We start from the raw sequence: 25,631 nt of genomic DNA, 5'->3' as shown, positions 1-25,631 counted from the left end.
CTTGGACTTGATAAGCCATATTGAACATCATAGAGCTTTCGGCCTTTCAACACTAGTTATTTTCCTAGACGTATCAAAGGCTTATGATAACGTCCTTCAGAGCTCAATACTAAATAGCTTGCAGGCCATGGGCGTACAGGGATATCTTCTGCGATTCATTCACTCATTCATCAGTCATCGGAAAATTCAAGTGCGATTAGGCAGTACCACAAGCACCGAAAGGGCGGTATCGCGAGGTGTACCTCAGGAAAGTGTTCTTTCCCCAACGCTCTTTAACGTTGCAATGGCTGGTCTTCCCGCTGAAGTGCAAAAACATTGCAGGCATGTCCGTATGTCGATATACGCGGACGACATTTGTCTTTGGTTAACCGGATATCAACACAAGCGTTTAGCTCTGATAGCTCGACAGTCATTACTTTCAGTTCAAAATTACCTTCAAGGTGTTGGGTTGACTCTCTCGGTAGAAAAATCTGGCTTCATCATGTTTCCAGGTAGAGGAAGAAGGTATGCGCGGCTGAAGATAGACCTTAATCAATCTTGTCTTCGACAATTGAAACACAAGCGCTTTTTGGGCGTCATTATTGACTACCGCCTACAGTGGCGACGAGCTGTGGACTCGATTGTGACATCGATATCTTCGCGTCTCAATGTGATCCGTAGAGTTGCAAGTGAGCAATGGGGAAATCACCCTTCTTCAATGATCAGGTTGCACGATGCACTAGTGACGAGTCGAATAATGTATCAGCTCCCTTTAATTTCCCCATCGATATCACAGCTGGAACGACTTGAGGTTCTGCACAGAAAGGGCCTAAGAAGGGCTCTTGGCGTTCCGCCGACTGCTCCTAACAATGCAGTACTTTATGAATCTCTATCGAGACCTCTTACCTTAGTCGCTTCACAAAGGTTATTGTTGCAAATTGGCCGCCTCAAACAGACGGCAGCCGGCCGAACCCTTCTACAGCGCCTTCGAAAGAGATCCGAGTCCCGAGAGTCATCATCATCAGCCTGGTTACGCCCACTGCAGGGCAAAGGCCTCTGCAGTCCCGAGCGTACTTGGCCCTTAATACTCTTGGTTACCTGGGTCTTGACGCTAGAGGTCGAACTAAGAGGTTGAAACCACCTTGGTCTTTTGCGAGCCTCGATTGTTCGTTGGCAGTTCCTCACGTTCGTGCTAAGCGGAGTTCTCCTTTGGCGGCAACGCGTTCGCTCGTACTGGAACATCTTGAAACTGAATATGCACGTCATCTTCAAATTTTTACTGACGGCTCTGTGGACAAGGTCAGAGGATCTAGTGCAGCTGCTTTTCACATTCCCTCTTTGAAGTATGATTGGTCCGTTCGCTTCACTGCAGTCGTGTCCTCCACAATGGCAGAAAGCGTTGCCATTGAGGCAGCTCTCAAAAAGCTACGGTTTTGTACGCCTCAACCTGTTGCCATTCTTACAGATTCGAAATCCGCCCTTCAAAGGTTAGAGCACGGGTTCCCTACTGATGCCTTATCTCTAAGCTCCCTACGTTCGGTGCAAAATCTCCGTGTCAAAGGCTTCTCCATACGATTCCAATGGGTGCCATCACACATAGGTATCATAGGCAACGAGATGGCGGACAGCCTCGCCCATAGAGCGCTGTCTGGGAATCCTTTACGAAAAGTGCCTCAAGAAGACAAGAGACTCTTCAGAGAAGCGGTGCCAAGCCACTTCAGTTCTTTGTGGAGCTCACCTCACAAGCCATGTGTGATCAAGGGTCTCAAAAGAAACCAAGCCACCTTACTGCTCCGCATTCGCACGGGCTCTGCTCGTACCCCTGCGTGGAAGTATAAGACTGGCCTGGCGTTATCACCATTATGTTCAACGTGTGGTGTGTGCGGTGACATAGAACATTACCTAATGTGCTGCATTGTGTATAACGCGGAAAGGAGGGTGTTATTCGGGTCCCTCAAGAACACAGGACTTCCTCACAGCTCTCTTCAGGACATTGTTTTCCCGCGCGGGAAACCAATGTGTAGGAAGGAGGTCTCTCGCCTTCTGTTAAATTACCTAGAGGACACGGATTTGGCTTCCACATGGTGAACTGAGGAGTGACCATTTGTGATTGGGACGTCTGTGTCTGATTATGTGATTTATTTATTTTAAGTGTCGCTACGGTGGAGCAATTGCCGGCAGCAACTGCAAGGCTAATCCCACCAGTAGCCTACAACAACTCAACTCAACTCAACTCTAAGAAGGCTCAAAGTGCTTTATTGAAGACCAGCACCGACAGAGTATCGGATACCCAATGCATTTATGGCGTAGCTCGCTAAAGTGTTGGCATCAAAGAGGTTCATTGAGGACCGGCACATTCCACATGCATATGTGGCGCAGCCTGCTAATGCGCCAGTTTTCTGAGGTTGAGGAATCCTTGTGGCGTAGGATCGATTCCAGCCGGCATAAGTTAAGTTTAAGGGATCGTTTTAGTCATCGTGGATCGGCACACTCCCAGTGGCACATACCTAGTTACCCAAGATGACGTGAAAGACGTACATGGAAGAGAGGCACTCACCTACTGGCACACACCCAGTGACCTAAGAAGGCTCAAAGTGTTTATTGAAGACCAGCACCGACAGAGTATCGGATACCCAATGCATTTATGGCGTAGCTCGCTAAAGTGTTGGCTTCAAAGAGGTTCATTGAGGACCGGCACATTCCACATGCATATGTGGCGCAGCCTGCTAATGCGCCAGTTTTCTGAGGTTGAGGAATCCTTGTGGCGTGGGATCGATTCCAGCCGGCATAAGTTAAGTTTAATTAAGGGATCGTTTTAGTCATCGTGGATCGGCACACTCCCAGTGGCACATACCTAGTTACCCAAGATGACGTGAAAGACGTACATGGAAGAGAGGCAGTCACCTACTGGCACACACCCAGTGACCTAAGTAGGCTCAAAGTGCTTTATTGAAGACCAGCACCGACAGAGTATCACATACCCAATGCATTTATGGCGTAGCTCGCTAAAGTGTTCGCATCAAAGAGGTTCATGCCCATGAAGTGTAAGTGATGTGGTATGCAAAGGCTCACCTGCACATAAGGACCTACACTGCCGCCCAGACCAGGTCCTTCGTCGGGACAGAGACCAGCCCAGCGCAGCGTGTCCACAATCCTCTCAGCCGCTCCAGGAACTACCCGTGACTTTAATAAAACAAAGCTGCTTAAAATATCTTAAATATTTGTGGATAAGCACTGATCCTTACGTGATGCGAGACAATGCATGTGGTACAGCAGAACCTCGTTTATATGTTTGGGAAAAAAATTCATGAAAAACATACTAACCAGGAAAACGTACGATACGAAGTAGCTGAAAAAAAATTGACAGACTCAACTACTGTTGACATCTACGTAATGTGAAGCGTCTCGTGGATCGTTGGAGGCAGAAGACGGCGACACACATCGAGCTGGTTGGCGAAGCCGGATGCCGCCAACGCAAAACGTGATGTCCACATAGCGCTGCCTGCAGCAGGGAACGGTGGCACATTTGGTTTATCACCTACTAAAACCATGCAGCACGCTACCAATGGCACTATGCACCACGCGCTGTAAAACAGATAGGTGAAGGTGCTTATTGCAATAGGTTTGGCGGCGATAGCTGTGAACATGGCGTGCGATGACCCGGGCGGAGATTTGCTGGTACTGGAATAAGAAACCGTGAGCACTGTCATTTTCATGCGAGACGGGCAACTACATACTGTTCTCGATCGCGCGCACATCGCACTTTTTGTTGTTCACATGGAATCTCGCGGCGTAAAAACATATACGATCGCAGTCTGCAGCAGAAAACGGCGGCGCATTTCGGTTATTGCCTATTAGAAGCGTGCTCTATGCTTCCGATGGCACCACGCACTATGAAATGGATTGGCGAAGATGCTTATCGCAATAGGATTGGTGGTGAAAGCTGCGAATGCCGTGTGCAATGACCCCGGAGAAGATTTGCCAGTACCGAAATGAGAAACTAAGTGCATGACAGCGTTTTCACATGAGATGAGCGGGCGAGTATTGCGGTGAAGCTGCCGCAGCATGCAGCTATATGCTGTTCTCGATCGCGTGCGCCTAGCACATTTTCTTGTTTACATAGCATTTAGCTGCCGCAAAACATATCATACAATCGCAGTTTGGCGACGTACTGAACATTGGTGCTGCAAATTGTGTTTTCCGGGAACGTATGAACCAGTAAAGAATAAGTGTAACTTTACTGAATCATTTTTGTGTTCTCAATTGTGTACGTTGGCGTCGGGAAAACATATGTAACAGGAACATGTCAACGAGTTCTATTGTATAAGGAACAAAGCTTCTTGAAAGCCTACACAGCGGGAAGACAGAATTGCGGAAGAACCCAAATGTACTTCCTTCGATCATGAACTGTGATTGGCTGCAGGAAAAATATCAGTTTTGATTGAACAGCAGTGCAGACTTCAAAGGAAAAGGTAGAGCCTATAGCATTAGTATTTCCAGTCTATCCTCGTGATTACAGACAATAATTAGATCCAGACACTATGCTGTCAGTATTGGCTCAGTGTGAAAGAAGATGGACAAGATTTTTGCAAACTTTGGGCATTTTTATACAGGAAAGGACACTTATTAGAAGGAGCGAATGATAGCAGTTAGTTGGGCTTTCTGTCCAACATGGCTAAAACAGAGCTTGATATTACTGGCTGCACAAATGTGGTGTGAGGCCCCACTGTTTGTTAGCAGAGGGTGCTGCTCACATTTTGTGCAACATTCACAGTTTTCTCCTTGCCACTAATGGCCAGGAAAAATTTGAAACAAGTTGCATGTCCACGCGTAGAAACATTCACTGTGGGGGCATCCATAAAGAGAAGGGCCAATGTATTCCGTACTGGAATGCATTCTATGTGCTCCCTTCTCTGTCAATCTGCATCTTTGTCTTTCGTCAGGTTAGGTCACATTTAAGAAATTTCATCCGCTTTTTCGTGCAAGCTTTCAGTGGATAAATTATGCATGAAAACAATTTACCGGTTCATCGTTGTACAGTCAAACCCTGCTATAATGAACCAATTCATGCATCTGAATACAGTTTGACACGTTCCTACTATCATTATATATAAATTTGGTATAATGAGCACATATGAGTTTGTTACACACACGGTAGACCAGAACTGTGCAACAGTGCTTGGACACCTCATGGTGAGCTGACTCTCGCAGCAGCACATGTAGGGTAACACCACAACCCTATAGGATCTGGCTCTCTACTGGTTTATGTGTCGTATTGCAAATTACATGGTTACCTCCGTTAGCCACTGAACATGCTGTCAAGATGCTCAGCTAAATAATGATGATGATGATGACTTGTTAAGAAAACAATGCTTGGAAAGCATGTGTGTTGTGTGGAGGGGGGGGTTGCTTTTATAACACACTTACAGTCGAAGTTCAATATACTCAAGGTTAAGTTTGTTCTAAGGGATTCCTTTTGCATGGATATTGATAACAATGTTTTGCATTTTTGACATAATTTGCTGTACCTGGGCATGTTATAATTGGTTTGACTGAGTGAGCACATTTGGCTGAATTAGCATTCTAACATTTTCTTGGACGACAATTGAGCTGAATGGCATAATTTTCAGAGCAGCCAGTTAGAACAATGAGCAAGGAAACAGTGAAGCTGATGCAGACAGCATAATATTTCTCACTCACTAGTGCAGGCATGGTAGCATGCAATTTTCTTTGACATTATGGCAAAGCGTTTTGTCATAATGTGACATAAATGACAAAGCATTTTGTCATTTTGTTCAAGGGAATTTGACCTGCTATTCTAATGACTCTGGCTTCAAGCTCTTCATGTGCCAATACATCTTATTTTCCCTTGTGTTACTAATGGTATAGAGGGCAGAACGTACATTCATACGTATGCTAAAAAAGTGTGAGCTACCTCCTTTGAAATATGATAAATGTTCTCCATGGGCCACATTTTATAGAACTCACTTTTCTGGTCCATTCTTTTTGCTGTTTTCATTGGCTCATGCTGGCACCACATGCTGTTACCACCGTTATTGGCCACTCAGCAGACAGGAAAAAAAAACATAATTCCATTACTACAGTCATTCTGACATTCACCTGCCTGTACCCATGTAATGTTTAACGTACGATAGAACTATTGAATAAATGAAATAATGCTTTCATGTGAAGGGCATTTCATGGTTCTCCTGCACACTCAATAACTTAAATGGATGGCTGGGCACACCTACCTTTACAGCCGTTCTCTGCACATTTGTGTTAAGCATTACTTCGCATAAGTACAATATCAGCATTCAAAATTTTCTGTTTCATTGCTGTAGGCTACTGACACTGCCCACGTGGCAAGTCAGAGCAAGAACTATCAGTGCCTCGTGCGGCAGGTCGAGTCAACATCAGCACGGAGGGACCAGTCTGCGCACATTGTGCTAGCATCGAAAGTGCACGGTCACTCTTGCTTAGAGCAACAGAAATCTCGTGAATTTTGCTTTGCTACTTCAAGCCAATAGCAAACTTATTTGCTTCCACCTGCGACAAATGTTGTACACTGCTGGTCACACTTTCGGCTTGAAAGAACATGTCTTTTTTTTGTGTGTGTGCTTGCCGGAGTAGCAACATTCAAAGTCATGGAAACACACCAAGTGTTCCTTCAGATGCCACATCATATATGAAGTCATTCTGTGACAAAGCAATTCAACAGTCTGCGAGCATGACTCAGCTTGGTATTCATGTAGTTCACACTATCGTGCCATTGCTTCAATACTCTTTCGAGTCCTCAATTTTCACTAACTTAGCGTGCTCAAATTGATTACCTCTGTGCATTAGCTTGAAAAGTGGCAATGATGAAGTGTGCCCATAAAATTCCTGCCACTGAAATGTCAATGCATTTCGCTGGATCACTGCTACTGCAGCCACAGTTTGAACAAAGCGAAATGGATAAATAAGATTTAGGGGCAGGTTAAGGTAAACATAAATTTGGATTTTCTGTAATACGGACTACCTCAGATGGACTGCTGGCGCATTATTAGTATGCATTGCAGCGTTATTGCAACTCGGTGACGGCGATCGCACGCACCAAAGGTAATTGAAATATATGAATGGAATTAACTTGTCTCAAGTTGCGAATCCAGGTGAATAAGTCCGGTTTGCCAGACACCATAGCTCCAGGTGAACAACACCTCGCATGCGGTGTGCTTCAATGGATGCTGAAGTGACAGGAGCCTGCTGTGGCCACTAGCATAAGAGTAGAGAGGCGATGAAGTCAATGAAGCCTCAGTTGTATAATCAGGCGAGGCATTAGATCGCCCGGAGCAATGATCTAGAGAAGATGTCTTATGTTAATCTCGATTTATTAGGCTGTTTTCTCACCCTAACATGGCAACGAGGACATCTTTACCAAGCCTCTTCGGCCAGGCAAAAGAATGACACAAACGTCCGGCAACACCATTAGGAATGCAATGTACGAGCACCGAAATTGTAGTGTATGACGAGTTGAGGACTGCCTACTAAAAAAGGCCCATGAAGCGGACTGAAAAGCGTAAGTGTCGGCTCCCGTGTTGCAAAAAGATTTGTTCTGCTATTGAATGCACCAATATCATGCTGCGCCCTAACTGTTTTCAAAGCCGTGAACTGTGCTGCCTTACAAGGTGCCTATTCCCCGTCCATCCCACAGTTGCACTTCTGCTGTGACAGCTGGTGCAGCCCTCGCCGGCAAACTCCACTGCCAGGGGCATATACCACAACGTTTGGCACGCACTCCTTTTTGTCTGAGCAACCTGAGCTTTTCATATGTACTGTCCAGAACTGAGGTGAAGTGCGAGTTTAATTAGGCACCTTAGGGTTGTGGGGTCTCTCACACCCGTACTCTTGGGACAAAGGAACGACAGTACACACTAGTGCAAACAATCACAAGGGCATTTGTTGCACCTTTCATAGATCAATGCCTGCTAGCCGAGCTATCCACAAAACATGCCAATGAGCGCGCGACAAATCTAGAAGTCTGACTCACCGCGACCGGAAGCGAGCGAATATGTTCGCCCCATGCTGGATCCCAAGGCCTGGTCGTTAGCGTGTATGGTCACGCGAATCGTGGCGCGTTCGAGGGCGGCTACGCGAGGCGGTCTCGCAGAAGCATGGGTCGGCGCGCACGCGGGATACGTCCCCGCCGCGCGCCGACCCGCCGGGCAAAAGGGTCGCTGCACGTGCGGCACGGCCGTCCCGCTTCCTGTCTCGAACCCAACAGCCCGAGCGCCTTGTCTCCCGACGCCCGAGTAACCCCGCAGCGGCGCGACGCTCGCGCCATCTCTCGCACCGCGCTTCAACCACATTGACCGCCGCTGACGTCACGCTGGCCACGCGGCGAAGTGGGATTACAGGAGACGCGCTATGCGGGAAAAACATCAGGGGACGCGCGAGAGTCGCGCATCCCCACAGGGTAAGGCCATATAGTTACCCATGTTCATGAAAGGGCCTCAACTCAAATCGCTTTTAGGATTTACCACAGACCAACATGCAGTGTCTCTGGACTGAGCTGCACGGACATTTCAAGCCAAATGGTGTGATCATTAGTTTCTTGAATAAGAAGAATAAAATCTCCTTTCCAGTGCCTTCAAGTGATCAGATGTGACTACATTGTGGTTGTCTGAGCTATAGCCATGCACCATTCTTCCCTTTTTATATGTCAACCCATAGAAGAGAGAGAATTCTCGCACACAGCCGTCGTGCTGCTGTAAGAAATGCGCACGGATTATCGGTAGCGTGCAATGAGTTTTAATGCTATCAGCATTTTTTTGGGAATTTCCCCCCGTTTGCGATATCTCTATGTATTTATATGTATGTCCACGTCTAACCTCTTTCCCGCCAACTTAGATCAAAGTTACAACTTCACTACAATGGGCAGTTTATAGTCAAACAGTTAGCGCCTCGGGCTGCTGTGCCGATCGAGGGAACCGGGTTCAAAACCAACCGTTGTACCAAGTTGGGTCATTTGCTACGTATGTGCACGGTGCTCCTCAATGAACATATTTCACTGCAACTTGTGTCAATGGGTATGTGACACTATGTGCTGCATTTTTTAATAAACATTATATAAGTCCTATAATAAACATTTACGCGCTACTAGCTCACAGATCGATCGCTAGCAATAAAGTCGCCAATCTCTGATGAATGCGCAGCCAATGTTATGGCGTAACGCCGACAAAGGATAGTCCCGGAAAATGAGAGTCACCTAGCTGATCCGTGTCCTCGATCCTGAGAAGAAATTTCCCACCGTACTTTCTTGCGAATAGGTAATTGTAGAGGGCTGTCCTTAGGCTTCCCAGGTGCATCTCGCCGGTGGGGCTGGGCGCAAACCGCACTCGAACATCAGACATGGACCGCCTCCAGTGGCACAAGTCGTGCAACGAGAGGATCACTCGCGAGCGAGCGTACTTCCTCCATGACCACATATTGAATCCCGCTTCTGTATCGGCCGAGACGAACAGATGCGCAAAATTAGAGCCCGGACATGGACTGTCACATGGCCGAAGTGGGAACACAACTTCGCAACGACTGAATTCAGGATTCAAGGTTTCGATTCGCTAACACTTTGGAAAAGGGATGCAGTACATACACAGACGCTGTCCCGCAGTCAGAACAAGTCGAAAACATCGTAGCGACAGCAAAATTGAATAGATCTCCTGTGGCACGGCGCAACAACAAGTTTCGTTCGCAAGTCGCGGTCATAGAATCGCAGCGACGCCATGCTGCACTCCCAGTTTCGGTTTTGTTGCTAAGATGCTATAGACCAGAACACAACAGCCTCGCACCCAGACTAACCGAACGCATACTCTCGCACACAGGTTGCCCGATCGACCGGCGCCATTTTGTACTGGGCTGCCAAAGTGTGTTCGCCGGCGACCGGCACACATGGCGAGCGTCAGCTCTAGGACTGCAAAGTGCGGAAATGTGCCCGTTCACGCGGATCCAAAGTACAGGAAGTCATCTGGGCATCATTGCGTCGTGTTTGGATGCCAAAACAACCAGCGCAAAAGGAGCAGGTTGCTTAGCGCTGTTTGCGAAGAGCACAACACACGTAGGGAATCGTGCCGGTGCGGTGTTTTCAGCCTGCACCGATTTCCATCCGCCACGAAGAATGCCAAGCTGCGCCACCGGTGGATAGCTGCAGTGAATAGGAAGATCTACCAACCCAGTGAAGATGCACGAGTGAGTATTCGATCTCTGTATATTTTGGTGCCACGTTCAACTTTGCGCCCTACGAACGTAATATGTGTAACACGCAGGTTTGCTCCGAGCACTTTCTGGGCAACAAGCCTACAGAGCAGAATCCCGTGCCGGTGCTTCGCCTTGGCTATAACAAAACGACAAGCCTTTTCGTGTTTTTAGTCATGCAGAGCTCCCGACGGTTAAGCGGAACAGTAGAGTTTGCGGTTAGCGATACTTGCAGCTGGTGCACGGCATGACCATTAAGCGTGAACGACAAGTTGTAGGCCATAGAATGTTGCCCTGCTGGTGAGCGTTATTGCTATGAAAGTAAACCGAAGCCTGCTCGTCACGTAGCATGCGTCCACAAAAACGTAAACGACGACTGCTCGTCGCCGAAGGTGCTCGTGCAGCGCGCCTGTTTTTACGAGCTGGTGTTGCAGGTGTCATTCGTAACGAGTTCATTTGAGCTTCCTGAGCTCTAAACTGCGCGCGGGCTGTTATGCGGGGTAAAGTGCAAGATTTTTTCGTTCATATAGCGAGGAAAATAAGGTGGTTAGTTATTGTTGTATTTTGTAACAAAATTTTGCTCGTTCTCGCCAGTTTTTTTATTTTACTGTTTTCTAAGGGAGCGCCAACAATCCGATATGGCCTCGCACAGGCGAAACAGGTCTGATACCATGTAGCTGCAGTTGGTGGGGCTAATTTAACGCAGGTGTGGTTGTTGTATTGTACAAAGGGGTCCCTGATGATGCAGATTTAAGTAGGGATGGTAATTTTATGTGCCCTGTCATGGTTTTTGCAGCAGCTGTACAACACTTGCATCTGTCACGCTCACCCTGTTATACGGGCTTTGACTGCACGTGTAGTTGAGCATTGTAACTACTGTAGTTCCTCATTTTCCATTGAGTGCAGGTTTAGCTTCGTATGCTGCTTGTTCGAGTGCTGTAGGCTTGTGTTCTGAATGTTGTACTCTTAAGTGGTTGCTCGATACAATTGGCCTGGTGTATTTTTCATTTTGAGAGGACTTTATATCTTCGCAACAGTGATGGCATGGGAAAGAACTACAGCCGTTCTTACTATAACATATATTTTGTTTTCAATGTGCAGGTGGTGAAGGGCAGGCGTCTGCTAATCAAACAGTCTATAAGCCCAGTCATACGACCTCGCCAGTTGGTTGCCAAACGCGGCCAACCCTGTAGTGACCATGACAAACAAGACCAAACTGAAAGTGCAGAGGACAATGTTCTGCGTGCTTTATTAATATATGGCACCAACACAGTGCTGTATATTTCTTCACAGGTTACGTGCCAAAAATGCGGAGATATTACAGCTCACACGTGTTCTAGCATATAGCGCGCGGTTTGTACAAACGTAATATCGTACTTGCCTGTATTCGCTTCTGCAGCCTGCACATCACTCAGTGTGGCCATTGCGGACTTGCATGAGGTCTTGAAGTTTGATTGGATCGAGACAGCGAAAATTACAGGTTAGAAAAAACGCGACACACGCCTTCCGCCCAGCTGAAAAGCCCAAGTTTCGCTTATGCGCCGGCTCGCATCTCCCGGCGTGGCAGCCCAGACCTGCTACTTCGCGGCGTTTCGGATAGATGGCGCGACGAGCGCTCATCAATATGGCGGCGCGCTTTGAATTCACGGTGTTCTGGTGTATAAGGGGACATTGCACTAGCGCGTAAAAAAGGACTCGGGCAGGAACATTAAAAAAGACACACCGAACGCTAGTTATTTTTTCTTACGTTTTTTTTAAACATGAAAGACACACCGAACTAGCGGTGTGTCTTTCATGTTCCTGTCCGTGCCCTGCTTTAAGCGCTAGTGCATCGCTAGTGCAATGTCCCCATAGAATAAATAAAGAACTAACTTATATGAATAACCACCAACTAGACCAGCTTTCTGCCTTAAGCTAATTGAGAAGAATTTACAATTTTAATGCAACATTCTAACCGGTGCAAATGAAGCAAACTCTAATAGGATTAGAAGAGCTGCATAGTTCGTCCTCTTTGTTTACCCTTTTACACTTTTGCTATGCAAGTGCTTTACTTTCTGTATGATTGAAAAACGATTGAAAGTCTCTCCCATGAAATTACTCCGGTCACGACCGCTGGATTAAAAAAAAAAGAAGAAAAGAGAAGGAGCGGCCGTGCTGTGTTTATGCTAAGTGTCTAGAAATATATATAGTTTGCTTTTTTGGTTACCCTTGCGCCCCTTGTGCTACACTCCGAAACCATAGTTGAGGGGGGGGGGACGAAAGAAAAATACATTACGTTCCTACTTGCGCTTCGATGCACCCGCCCCAGCGCTCATAGAACTTCGGGGTACAGCAGTGTTCTGAGGTTTTCGGGGCAAGGGCATCAAGGGTGTGATTCCATGGTGATTCCCAGTGACTCCGCCTAGCAGTCACATCAGCCGAGTATGGACGCTCGAAGATTCCAAAAGACGCAACGTCGTTATTCAATTGCTGCGCCCTGCGACGCTTCTCTGCAACACTGGCGGTGAGCTAAGAGAAATGCTTTTGTTCGTGCGTACCCGTCACGAAATGATTCGGGTATGCATTGACCAGAATGGCGAAGATTCTGGAATTGTTTGGAAGATTCTTTCCTTTCCTAGAAACCCGAAAATAAGGCCTGTATACAGACCTTGGAAAATTACTTATAATTTAGATCATTTGTTGCGCCAATGGTTGTACCTAATATCGGTTCACACTAGCACTTAATTATTTTGATCGCGATTAAGCTCGATCTGGATCGAAGTTCTCGACTGCGATTGGCTCCCTCGCGCAGCTTGCGCAAAGGAGCCAGTCATGACCGAGAAATTCGATCCGCATTGGGGTTGATCGCGATCAAAAGTGTGCAGTACGTGTTACACCCGTATTTAACACCAACAGATATATATGGTGATTATGAAGGAGGAAAGAGACGCTTAAATTCTGCAGCCCATCAGGACGGCGCAGCGTCATAGGGAGAGGGGAGTAGGAGGTAAAGAGGAAAAGAGAGTAATGGATCAGGGGGCTCGTCCGCACATGGCAGCAGAGGAGGCAGGGACAGGCAGGGGCAGGTGCGCTCAGTGGTATTCTGCTATCCCATAGCCTCCACTCCACTAACCCCACAAGGCTGTGTAGTGGCGGGAGATGGTAGCGGGGTGGGAACATCAGGAAGGCCCTGCAGTCTATATGCTCGGGTGACCCTCGAACATTCCTCTGCTAGGGCCAGACAGGCGCATAGGTGGTGTTCGAAGGTCTCGGGATCGCCGCGTCGTCGACAAGAGGGTGAGACCACCAACAGATGCTTAGCTTCGATGTGTCGATCATTTGCCTGCATGAGGCGCCTTCTCCACTTTCCTGTGCAGTCACCAACTGCGTGCGCCTCCTGCTCCTGCAAAAACACATATAGTTGGGCGAGTTGCTTCAGCACTGCAGGCGTGTAAATGCGTCTAAGACTGGGACGAAAGACACGTAGCGCGCATCGTGCGACTTGTCCTTTCTTTCGTCTGCATGTCTCTTATAGACGCATATACACTCCTGCAATCTCATGCACTACGTGTACTCGTCTTGTCATTCAAAGCAATAAAATTAGAGCTGAACGTAATTAAAATAAGTTAATCTGCAGAAAATCTGCAAGCAGGAGCATATATATGCTTCTGCATGCGTGTTATTTATACGTACCATGCACATTTTTTGCGGATGAACTTATTTTAATTATGTTCAGCTCTAATTTTATCGCTTTGAATGGCAAGACGAGTACACGTAGTGCATAAGATTGCAAGAGTGTATATGCGTCTTAAGAGACAGGATGAAAGATAGGACAAGTCGCGCGATGCGCTACATATGTCTTTTCTTTCGTCCTTGTATCTTTGGCGCTTTTACACGCCTGAAATGCTGAAGCAATTCGCCCAACTAGCTGTATGTGTTGCATAATATTATTTGCAAGATTTATATGGCAGTGCTCGTTTTGAGGTGCAGATGAATTATGCAGCCTCAGCCCTCGTTCGCGCCTGCCATTTCATAAGTTTCCTACGTTAACACTATATATTTCTGACCAGCAGAACCACTTTGAATGCATGCAGCTAGCTTCGAACGAAACCGTGCAGGCTGAAAAAAGCTCAAGCCATGGAATATTGGTGTTCCCCTTCAGAAAGGATCGAATGTGATCGACTGCTGGAATTCAGGTCACTGGGCACAGCTGTAAGTGGAAGTATAGAAAAAAGTAAAAGGCTGATATTTCTTACTTACTAACTTACATTTTCTCATTTTTAATACAGGCACACAAACATCGTGGCACTTAAAATTATAAGTTTGATAGTTGAACAATAGCGCATGCGTGACCCTCAAGAAGAAAGGCTACGTTTAGATAAAATAACTTTGTAATATACCGAATACCATTTATTGCTCGTGTTGTACCACGTAACGGCGTCCTGCAGATTCTTTATGTACACTAGGGTTAAGACAACAAAGCGCTTTTTTTTTTTAATTGAGTAGGTGTGCGGCGCAAGCGACAGAATCGGCGCCCCGAATGGCTCCGATTACGCCCCGACGTTGGTCAGAGAATGGCGGCCGCTGTTGCAGCAGATGGCGCAGTTGTCCCCATCCTAATAAGCAGAGAGTAGTTTGAATTAGAACTAGCGCCAAGGCGCCAAGATCAAGCGTTTGGGCCATAGTTTGTGCGATGCGCCGGTCCGACCTAAAAATTTGACAATGGTTTGATCTACTTCACTAAAGTAGAGGTCAGTTGTTTGATCTTGTGATCAAGCTTGCTAAGGCCACTCTGCCCGTGCTAAGTTCACTTGTTGCTCCGGTTAGCTTAACGTTAGAGAATAAAGGCCGCCCCACATTCAGCGTTTTCCCGGCGTTTTCTGGCGTTTTGTCACCCGGCGTCGCTCGGCGTCGACGCTGAGGCTGGCGCCAAGCCAAAACGTCGTGCTCAAGGGACACCAGATCTCGCCGCCGCCGTCGGAAGCGGCTCGACAGCGCCGACCAATCAGCGCATGGCAGGGCGTGGCCGCGCTGCTGGCAACTCTTGCAAGAAACTTCCGCAGATTCGCAGTTCGCGCCGCCATTGCTGTTTGTTTGGTTGCTTCAATCATGCTACCGGCGAACATCGATAACGAGCTTCTCATAGCCATTGTAGAAGCAAGGCCGATATTGTGGCAGACCAAACACAAGGAACACAAGAATCGTGTTAAAAAAAACGTTTTGTGGATTGAAGTCGCCGCCATCGTCCTGCCGGGTGTACCAAATGAGAAGCAGGAGCTTCTTTTTTAGCAGCAAAAGCTGCTGCCTTCTTTCCGTGATGTGGCGTATGGCGTCTAGCAATAAAAAGCACCTACTTCCCCCTCTATCATAGAATAAAGAACCCTCGATGCTCAGCTTCGCACGCCGACGCGCCGACCGCTCGTGATGTTCACGCCGATATTGCTGCCAGTTTTCTGAAGCTTAGCCTTGTGTAATTTTTCTACACAGCCCTGAATATTTTATTTAGCGTAAAACTATGCAAAAGGCATAAGTATTGCATTGAAGAATACTTATGACAGCTCTTTTCATTGATATTACACAATTAGCTTAGGAGGTATCTGGTAAAATAAATCTGGTCACATTGTGCGACGCTGCGCTGGCGCTGGTCCGCGTGCCCCTCGTGTGGCTCGTGTGGCGCCGTTCAGAAGACTTAGAAGACTAGCGTACCAACAATCCTCGCAGCTCCGAACACAGAAAATCGGCAGGGTGAGTTTAATTGTCAGTTTGCTTCAGTTTTAAGAAATAAAATATTGTTCTAGCCGGGTCTATCGCATGAAGTGGAGGGAACGGACGCAGATCCTTTTGCACTTGTGCATTCTCTTGTGCTTACGCCCTGGGCCCCTATTACTTTCGGGGATACTCATCCTGACTTTCGTAACAGTGTGATTACACGTCACTAGACTGCGTAAAGTGTCGGAAACGCTAAGTGATCGACTGCGAATATTATTCGGGTCTTCCTGAGTAAGCAAATAAATAAATAAATAAACAGATAGAAGTATGCAATATCAACTTGTCCGACCCAACGTCCGATCTGCCTCTGTGCTATTTCACACGATGTGGCCAACGCATCTGGGAGAGTGTTGTTTAGCGCACGGGCTAAGCCGGCGTTATAAATGTAATTTACAGCTTCCATCCTCCAACATTCACCGCAGTTTGAATTCGTGAGCCTGAGTAAACAGCGCCATAAGGTCTGCAGTAGTCGGTAACGTAAGCTGCACCCCGAACGGCCCGAAAGTTTCCAATCGCGCTTTTGACCGTTGGGAGGATCTAGAAACAGTTGCCTAGTTTTAAGATAGCCACAGCAACGCTTGTGTAAGAAACACTGCACAAGAAGAAAAGAAAGTGTGCCTGACAGTCTTCATTTTCTCAGTATACTTGCTTTGCATTTGGCACACTAGCGAGAATGCAAGGGTGCAGCTGTAAGTTTATCTAATAATCAGAAACTTGTGGAAACTTGTTAGGCATCTAAATTTTTACCTTATTGCGAATGTGGTTGTTTGCCTATTGGCGACAGGCCGGGATTGACTGGAGTGTTGACAGCGGGATGCGGAGGGAATCATTGTTGGTCGTCATTGAGCAGCGTGTGCTACACAAGTGGTCCGGGCTAGTCCAGCTATACAAAAAACAAGAGGTTTCCAATAAGTTGGCGTGCTAGAACTGCCTAGCGCACATGCACTGTCCATCTCAACCAGAATTATGGCCACTTTGAGATCCCCTGCATAAGCATATTTGGTTGGAGCCAATATGAAGGCAATAAGTCATGCGGAGTGTTACATGCACTGTGACAATGAGCATTCACTCCTAATGAGATTTTGTCCTACTGCAGTCATAGAAATGTCATAAGAATTTGCCACCTGTACAAATGACAGTATCATAAGCTTTCTGCTTTTTGAGGCAAGAGCAGGAGCATTGTAAACTCTCGCGTGGCAACAGCTATGCTATGAAGGTGTAGTTGAACGTATTGTGTAACACTCAGGACAGCTCAGCATTGACAGTTGCAATTGACATTCGGGAAGAAGCCCTTTGGCTGGTGCAAGTAGTGCTATATATGTCGATAAAAACGTTTCCCAAGAACTCGAAAAGTGCTAGAAAGGATCGCGGAGTCAGCAGCCAACTGTGCACTTTGCTGGCATGCAGATCTGGGAATAAAGCCTACTGCTCACTGGATTTCCTTTTTGGTTCTTTTTGGCCTGCAACTGGTATTGGTTATTTTAAACATTGCACATCATTTCAATCTAGGCAAAGGTCCATAACAGGTATCATTGTAAAAAATAAACTTAATGAACAGACTGGAATTCTCAAAGAAAGCTACATTATGAAAGATGTCATATTTCTTGGTTAAATTTTACTGCTTGGAGCTTTTTAATGTACCCTTTGCTTGGGGCTGAACTTGTTTTGCACTCCTCATTGAAATGTTGCTGTAGAAGTAATGAAGTGAGCCCTCTGTAGTAACCACTGTTAGGCAGCGGCTGAAGATGAATAAAAAGAAGTGCAGTGGAGCAGAATGTGTGCCCGAGCAATGTCGCAAAGGTTCAGAAAAAAAGAAATTTTCGGCCACGTTTCTCAGTTCTCATCTCTGCCTCGTCCATTATAGCTAAAGTGGTGATCCTGTCGAACATGCCGGCAGCCTAGGGTGGTGAACAGCACGCATGCTGCCAGTCACATGAATTCCACAGCCGCCTCTGCTGCCGGGCTCGCAGCTCGAATCGATTTCCCACGTTTCTGGTCCACTGACCCTGGCCACTGGTTCCTGCAGGTCGAAGCATATTTTACTGTGCAATGGATCACCCTTGAGCCACCACTGTAGCTATGACGGTTAAGGCAGAGATGAGAACTGACAATCGTGGCAGAACGTTTTTTTTTTTTGAACCTTTGTGATGTTGCTTGAACATAAATTCTGTGCCATTGCACTTCTTTCCCTTCATCTTTAGCTACCACTTCGTGTTGGTTACTACATCTATCTCTTGTGCTCAGCAGCAGCACTCCTAAAAAGAGTCGCTATGGGGGGGGGGTGCAGTTCGTGATACTATCTACCACTAGTAATTGTAGAAATTGTGCAGTGTTAGTGGTAGAAAACATGAGCGAGCTTCATTTCTAGTAAATGAACATCTAAATTTATGCAGGTTTCAAACACAGTTAAATTAGAACTTCAGATAATCGAAACCAGTTTTGTACATTCTATTGAGGTCAGATCAACAGGTGTTAAGTGTATGTTGTTTCCTGATTTCCTTTTAATATTGCATGCACAAGACTGCAATTCACTTCTACAAAGTACTGCACTCCAATGTGTTCTTGTTCTAACATTGTGTCGTAAAAAGGGCTTTCCTTCCTCCCCCTTCCCCATTAATATATCTTTAACTCGTTTACAAGTCATGCTAAATACTCCCAGACAGTGCTGGCGATTGGCACCATGTTTGTAAGTGCGAACCATCATATGAGCCAAATAAAATTAATTAAAAAAAAGAAAAACAAGAAACTGCACAAAACTAACCTGTCAATGTTTACTGGCTGTCAAATTGCCAGCAAGCATCATTTTCTGTTAAGAAGTATGGTAATACCTGCCCCCTTTTTTTGTTGCAGCATGTCAACCACTTCCGCAAGGTGCCAGCCCCAGAGGAGAGAGGTAGGGATGTGTGTCTGTGTTTGATGCATGGTTTAAACTGTGTTCTTAGCGATTTAGGGGATGGAGAAGGGGGAAGGGGGAGTATTCCTTTCTGTCAAGTGTTTTTTTGCTCTGCTGGAGTTGTGGTTTACAAGTGCAAATTACTTAGACTGCTATTTGTGTTATCGAAGGAGGTAGTTGACTTGCATGATTCACACTCCTCAGGACCATATCTTTAAATGAATTATCTGGAATTGAAGAACAGATGACCCAACAAATCCAACCACTCACTGTGTGAACACACATGAACAAAGGATCCTGTACAAAATGATGCATATGGAAGCAGATACAGAATACTTGTTGCAAAAAAGATGTGTCATTCACCAGTCGTAAAGTATTTAGAAATAAGTTGCCACTAGTTGCCTAATTTGCCAGCATTAGAGGCCTACAGGAACAATAAAGAAGGGCATTAAGTTAAGCGAGGTTATAAAGTCATTAAGGATTGCTAAGTTAGCTGTAGTCAAGCTAGTTAAGCTTCTGGAATACCAAGACAGGCAGTTCTATTGTGAATGGAGGCTTGGAAAGACAAACACATGAAAATAAAAGGTAGGTGGTGGCCACCTTGTTGTTCCTGCACCGGCACTGGCAGCGTGTGCTTAAGATTAATTAATCATTTAAGGCGGGGTGAGACTTTGAAAGGTGGTACGGAATAATTGCCGTCAGAGGAGTCATGAACATGGTTGTGCTTTTAAAATTCTTTGTATGGCATCAGCTTTAGTTGCGCTATCTATAAAATACAAAATTAAAAAGAAGTCACAATTCAGTGTTTGTTATTTTGCATTTTCACATATGTGCAATTCTTTAATGTAATTATTATTTGCAGAACTTTCATATTTTGCAGATGAAAGGACAATGGTGTCCTACACAACTAGAACTATGTGAGCAGCAACATTGTAGGAATATTGAAAAAGGCATCAAATAGATCCTTCACAGATGCAACATACTCTCCGAAGAGGGCTCACCGCCAGAATCAAACAAAAGAAGAGTGCACAAGAGTGGAAGAGATCCCCCTAGTGACTGTAAAACGCACTACATAGAAAAAGAAAGTTGCAAAGGCAAAACTTATGTCAAAGACAAGTTGTTTTTATGTGATGAAAGCTTCATACGAAATTGGGAGTTGATGGCAGGGCATGCCCACTTTCCGGTTGACACAGCCACTGAAAATTAATTAGGTAAATAAATATTTTAAAAGTTGTGATATGTATTTTTTTAAAGCTGAAGACATGCCATCAAAAGAATGCACAATGCGAAAATCAATATTTTGGATTGCACACAGTCTCACCCCACGTTACCAAGGTTTTCACTGCATTCTAAAAGAATTATTTAAGTGTGATAGCAACCTGAAACATGCGAAAATATTTCGAAATTTGTTTACTTGCTTGTTTAGTGGTGCCATGCTTTGGCCATGAAATTAAGAAAGGGGAACCTGGTCCTTCATTTTCTCTACTACTAGTAATGTCTTTCTGCCAGATAAACTTAAATGTAATCCTGAAAGAGCACTTCACAAATCTAAAATGACATAGCGTTGCTCTTTAATCTTGCTTTTACGGTATTTTCTGTGCAAGTTATGTCAAGGCTATGCAGTAGTCTCTCCTCATATTTTTTTTTCTGAACTGGCTTTGACTGCAAAAGCTACATTATTTTCTTAATGCTTCACCCATGGCAGTAGGATTTTTAAATTAAGCAGCCTTTAAAGAATACTGGCAGCACGTGTATATTATATTTTTGGTGTCATTAGGTAGCTGCTCACACTGCTATTATAGTATGAAGTCAGAGTTCTAGTATGGAACGAATGCACACCTGCCAACTCTCCCAAATTCTTTTTCAATGTTCACGAATTTATAGAGTTCTATGATTTTATGAGCGTCATGTTAAGCTCCTGAAAATTAATTTGGATTCACAAAAATGTTTCAAAGGTTCTGAAAAATCAGGTGGCGCAAGTGCGAAAAAAAAAAAAATTGTATTGGCACCTGTGCCACCCTGTTGCGTCAGCCTAAGGTGCCGTATGAACGAAAGAGTACTTGCTTGAGCAAGCCTATTCCGACAAGTTCCTCAAGCAGGTGAAATTGGCAACAGCAAAGTCTCTGAAAAATTCACTGTGTGTGTTGCTTGTCGATATGTGCTGTTTAATTTTAAATTTGCTGCTGCTTATGCGGTGCAAATAAAGGCAAATGATCATTAACAAAGTGCACATGTATGCCACAAAATGTGTGTGCTCAGGAGAAACATAGTAAAAAGCGTGCTATACCGCTGTCCCTTCTGTAATGTTCACAAAGTTCTTACAAATCCTAATGTACACAGGTTCGCAGGCATGCAATGAATAATGCATCACACGATCAGATCAAGATGCATGGTAAATCCAAAAATGTCTTCGGCAGAAGCTGGCCTCAGCCGAAGTTGCTGCAATCAGAAGTGGTAATTGTGTGACATCACAAATTAGTGTGGTCCTTACCAGCAAGCCCAATTGGGTGGTGAGTGCAGGCCACGCTGTGAATCCTTGACCAAACGCTGAGCGCACATGTTATCTCCTGCGCTGCCAGATTGGCCATGGCCCTCCCATCCCACTCTGCGGTCTTTTGCACTCAACATGGGACGCACCTCGATTAGACAGCCATCTGCAGTTGCTTCTGTGGATGTGCAGGGCATTGCCCCCACTTTCTCCTTCCTTATGTCCCACTTTTACAGCAAATGGGTGCTTAACTTTGGCAACACAGTTATAGTGCGGCCTTCATCAAAAGCATCAGGCTGTCTGGTGCGTGCTTCGGTGACTGCAACCACACCTGATTGCTGTTTTGTCAAATGTAGCCTGCTTGATGCCTCAAGCCACACTGCACTTGATACTGATTTTGAACTGACTGTGTTAAAGGGGATGTAAATGGTTAAGTTGTTACATACTGGGGGAATGGGGCTTCATACGGAACTGGCAGGTATTCAATGAAAAATAAGAAATGAAAACAATATAATTTTGGCTTCAGCAATGGAGATGGGGCATTCAGCAGTCCGCCATTTTAAACGAAATAACTGGCCAATCTCTAAAACTGAGCGACTACTTTGTGATGAGTGATTGATACATGCCACTGTTGTGTGCCTCTGTTTGCTTCATATGTTCGTGTACTATAATATAATTTGCTGCAAGTGATGTGGTTGCTGCAAGATACTAACACTGTTGCTTTCTCTTGCCATAGAACCCATTATCAGAAGTGTTTACACTGCACAATTATTTTGTTACAGTCTCAGCTGTTGATCAAAAACCTGGAACTACTGCACATAGATCCCCTACATGGTGTCAGATTTGAAGAGTAAGCACACCATAACATCTTTTAATATCCTGAAACACATTGTAGGGTAGCAAACTGGATCTTCCCATCTGATTAACCTCCCTGCCTTTCCCCTTTCTTGTCTTATGAAACACATTATAGTTTTCATCATCAGAATTGTCAAGTTTCCTTGTTTGAGCATTACAGTGTAATCATACCATTTGGAACTGAAACTATCTGGTGTCTTTTATTGTTGTATTTGTATTGGATAGTTGTATTTGTTTGTACATTTGTGTACCACGTAGTACACACTATTTCATTCCGCTCTGGAATACACCTTTCTATGTTAATTATCAGGAGCTTGGATAATGCAACACTGAATAGCTTACAATTCGCTACAAGCTTATGCTTTCATATGCTGGGAGATATACATGCAACAGTCATTTATCTACATTTTTTTTTAGAATCTTTAAAAAACTAGACACATAGAAGGGTAAGCCGGTTTGTCATCCAGCTGTCACCACGCGTGCTATATAATTTTTGTCAGTAGAACATTTTATGTTGGTGTACAAGGTATCGAAACAAAATTTTTGAGATGCAAGACGACATTTAATGTTTGACTTATCCTATGCACTGTTAATGTGCTTTCATCCACATTAGGCCAGAGAGGTAGCATTGTTTTACCGCAGGTTTCTCCCAAGAATCTTGAAGTTTCAGTGTGTACTGAAAACACTGCTAACGAAGCAAGACTTTTGAGATTTGTTTGAATCAACCAGAACTTGAAGTGATTCAAGCTTGAATTATTTCATGTATACTGCATTGGACATGATATCCACAAGGTTGCCAGCAATCTCAGGTTATGTACTTATTTGTTCACAAGTGCAATTAAAACTGTGTGTATAATATGTGGTAGCAAAACACAGAAAGTAAAAACAAGTGCATGTGAGCTGCCCCTTTTGTTACACCCTTTCTTTCTTGCTCATATGATGTAGTTTTGACACTCGAGCGATTCCAAATTTAGATGACTGCACAGCTGCACTGCATGAAGCATTGACATATTTTGTGTGTGCAAATGATGTGAGTATGTTTTGAAGGTTGTTACTGGCCACTTCACATTTCCAGAATACTGAATTGCACTTGAGTTGGCCACAAATTTTGTGCAATTGACTCTTGCTTTTATCTTGCTTAACCAGGGAAGACTTCCGAGGCAAGAATGCTTCCACCACCGTCCGACACGTGCTTCATGGTCTCTACTGTGCCTATGACAAGAAGGCAGCGCAAAAAAAGTTGAAGTAAAATATTTTGCTTTACTCAATCATGTAGTGCAATTTGCAAGCTAACTTAGCAAGGGGTCACCTTAGCTTAGATACCATATTTGTTTGAACTTATGTTCATATGCTGAAATGAGAAAATAAATAGTAATGTAATAATTTTAATAATAGTAATAACAACCAAATTCCTTGGATGAGAGCTGACTAGAATAATATGCGATGTTCTGTGAACAGGTGGCTTTATTATTTTATGCATGAATGCCATGCCTCCTCAAATTTATTAAATGTTTTCTTGAAAACCTGTTGTTACAAATAGTGCTTGAAAAAAAGGTAAATGTTGTGTTTTCACACCTTGCTGCTTTGTACATCTTGGACTTGTTAGATTCAAATGTTTTAAACGATTTCAAAACATTCACTTTTTTTGTCACATCACTCATCATCGTCACCCACACCAGCAACATTTGATTGGTCATCACTTTGTTTGCCACACAATTGACTTCAGTTCTGTCCATTGCTTACGAAATGCACCACTTTAGGAAAGGTCAGAAGGTGAGTCACAAGAAAGCGCTCGTCCTGTTTGATTCTAGTCTCCATCTGTGTCACTTCAAGCTACAATTCAAAATCATGTCACAAGATGAGTCAAAGCTAGAATGACTTGTCCATTTTGCCACCTATCCTTAAGATGCATTCGCACCAGTGATCCGCAGAGGTCACACAACCAATTGCGAAAGCTGACCAAGGAGCGAGTCACGGTGACCGTCGTTTTTACTGGTAAGCACAACCTGCACATCACCGTGCTGAAGTCTCACAATTGGTGACATCTGTGTCTGTTTGGACTGCCATCGTCATGTAAATTAAACACCATTGTATACTGATGTCCTGCTCCTATGCCACTGATGGGTTCAGTTGTTCTGTGACAGCAGTGTGTGACTGACCTGACCTGAAATAGTTGCTTTTCGATCAAAGCAACCACTTGTGATCGGTCACTTTGTGACCAACTTAGCCACGCGACCTCTGCGAGTCGTTAGTGGGAATGAGGCCTTAATGGCGTGTTGTTGCGATTCGTCAGGTTTAGTAAATGGACTTTGTCAGTCAGCCAACTTGTATAGTGATGGGGCTGTAGTCCTTTATCATATTGTTAAAGTGCACATGATTAACGCTTACAACATGTAGAAGCCTCAAGCCCCCATAATACAAAACCTTGAATCACACCCTTAAATCTAAGGCTTTTGTCTTAAATATTTTGTAATGTATGATATGCTAAGATTTGAATAAATACAGCACGTTTATGTGTGGGCTCATGCAGGAATGTCTGGCCAGTCAAGCCTGGGGAGCCTGACAAAGAATTTCGTGCAGTGATTGTTACCTGGATCTCAACGCTGCAAGTAAGTAGGATGTCCATCTTTGAGTGCTTGAAACACTCACCTCAGCTGTGACCAGACACAACATAACAATAACACTGGCTCTATACTCACCCTCCCCTATTGTCAGTAATATGATTTGCAGATGAACCGAATTTATGGTGCCTTTATTTATTGGATATCACCACAAGCAGTACCTCAGAGGAGTCTGTTACTGTATAGGTATTTACCACCGTTGCTGTACATTTTTAGTTGCCAAGTCATTTGGATATACTTGGACATTTGGGTAAACTGACAGCTCACAATAAAAGGCCATTTTCAGGCAATTATTGTTCATAAACATCAAGCCTTGCTGTGATCGTGCGAGGAGTTGGTTTGCCCATCTGTTTTGACAAAGTTACTGTAATGCAGTAGTTATAATGCAGGAAATTAGTCATTGAGCAGATAGCGTTCATTTGCTTGCGTGCTGGGAATTATAAGAGGATTGGGCATAGAAAGAATGGGTTATTTTTGCAGTCTTTACTTCTGCAGCAGGGGATGACTAATGCAGTGCAAAAAAATTACTGACTCAAGAAGATGACATGAAAACGTCAGTGTAATTATATTTTACTCTTGTGCCCGTGTTGTCTTTAAGCTACACAAATACTAATCTAATATGATGTACCAACGAGCCTGATTTGCAACTCTGGGGCCCTATAACATAAAACTATTCCAATCTGTTTTTATTCCAAATTGGCCATTAGCCTTCCTGTTCGGTCAGAATTGTTCGGGTTCAGCCCGTATGGGCAGGCGCCACACCCATATGGGTAAAGTCCGAGCCATTTTCACCTATCACGCAGGTCTGATGGCTGATTTG

General features: G+C 44.8%; 1 protein-coding gene across 7 annotated transcripts in view; it reads left to right on the top strand.

The window, feature by feature from the left end:
- The first annotated feature begins 15,792 nt into the window (after positions 1-15,792).
- LOC142566599 (uncharacterized) overlaps positions 15,793-25,631 on the top strand; it is a 46,032-nt gene continuing 36,193 nt past the window's right edge. For 4 of the 7 annotated variants that reach the window (XM_075677440.1, XM_075677441.1, XM_075677444.1 and 1 more), the window contains exons 1-5: positions 15,793-15,930; positions 18,805-18,847; positions 22,118-22,185; positions 23,337-23,435; positions 24,721-24,799. In XM_075677440.1, the coding sequence (XP_075533555.1) occupies positions 18,806-18,847; positions 22,118-22,185; positions 23,337-23,435; positions 24,721-24,799 (288 nt within the window). In that variant the 5' untranslated portion in view covers positions 15,793-15,930; position 18,805. The remainder of the gene's footprint in view (positions 15,931-18,804; positions 18,848-22,117; positions 22,186-23,336; positions 23,436-24,720; positions 24,800-25,631) is intronic. The other 3 variants (XM_075677443.1, XM_075677445.1, XM_075677446.1) reach the window with 1 other exon arrangement.

This window comes from Dermacentor variabilis, unplaced genomic scaffold (assembly GCF_050947875.1).
Source record: "Dermacentor variabilis isolate Ectoservices unplaced genomic scaffold, ASM5094787v1 scaffold_13, whole genome shotgun sequence".
NCBI lineage: Eukaryota > Metazoa > Arthropoda > Arachnida > Ixodida > Ixodidae > Dermacentor > Dermacentor variabilis.
The sequence above is the reverse complement of the archived record's forward strand: the minus strand, read 5'-3'. Positions and strand labels throughout refer to the sequence as shown.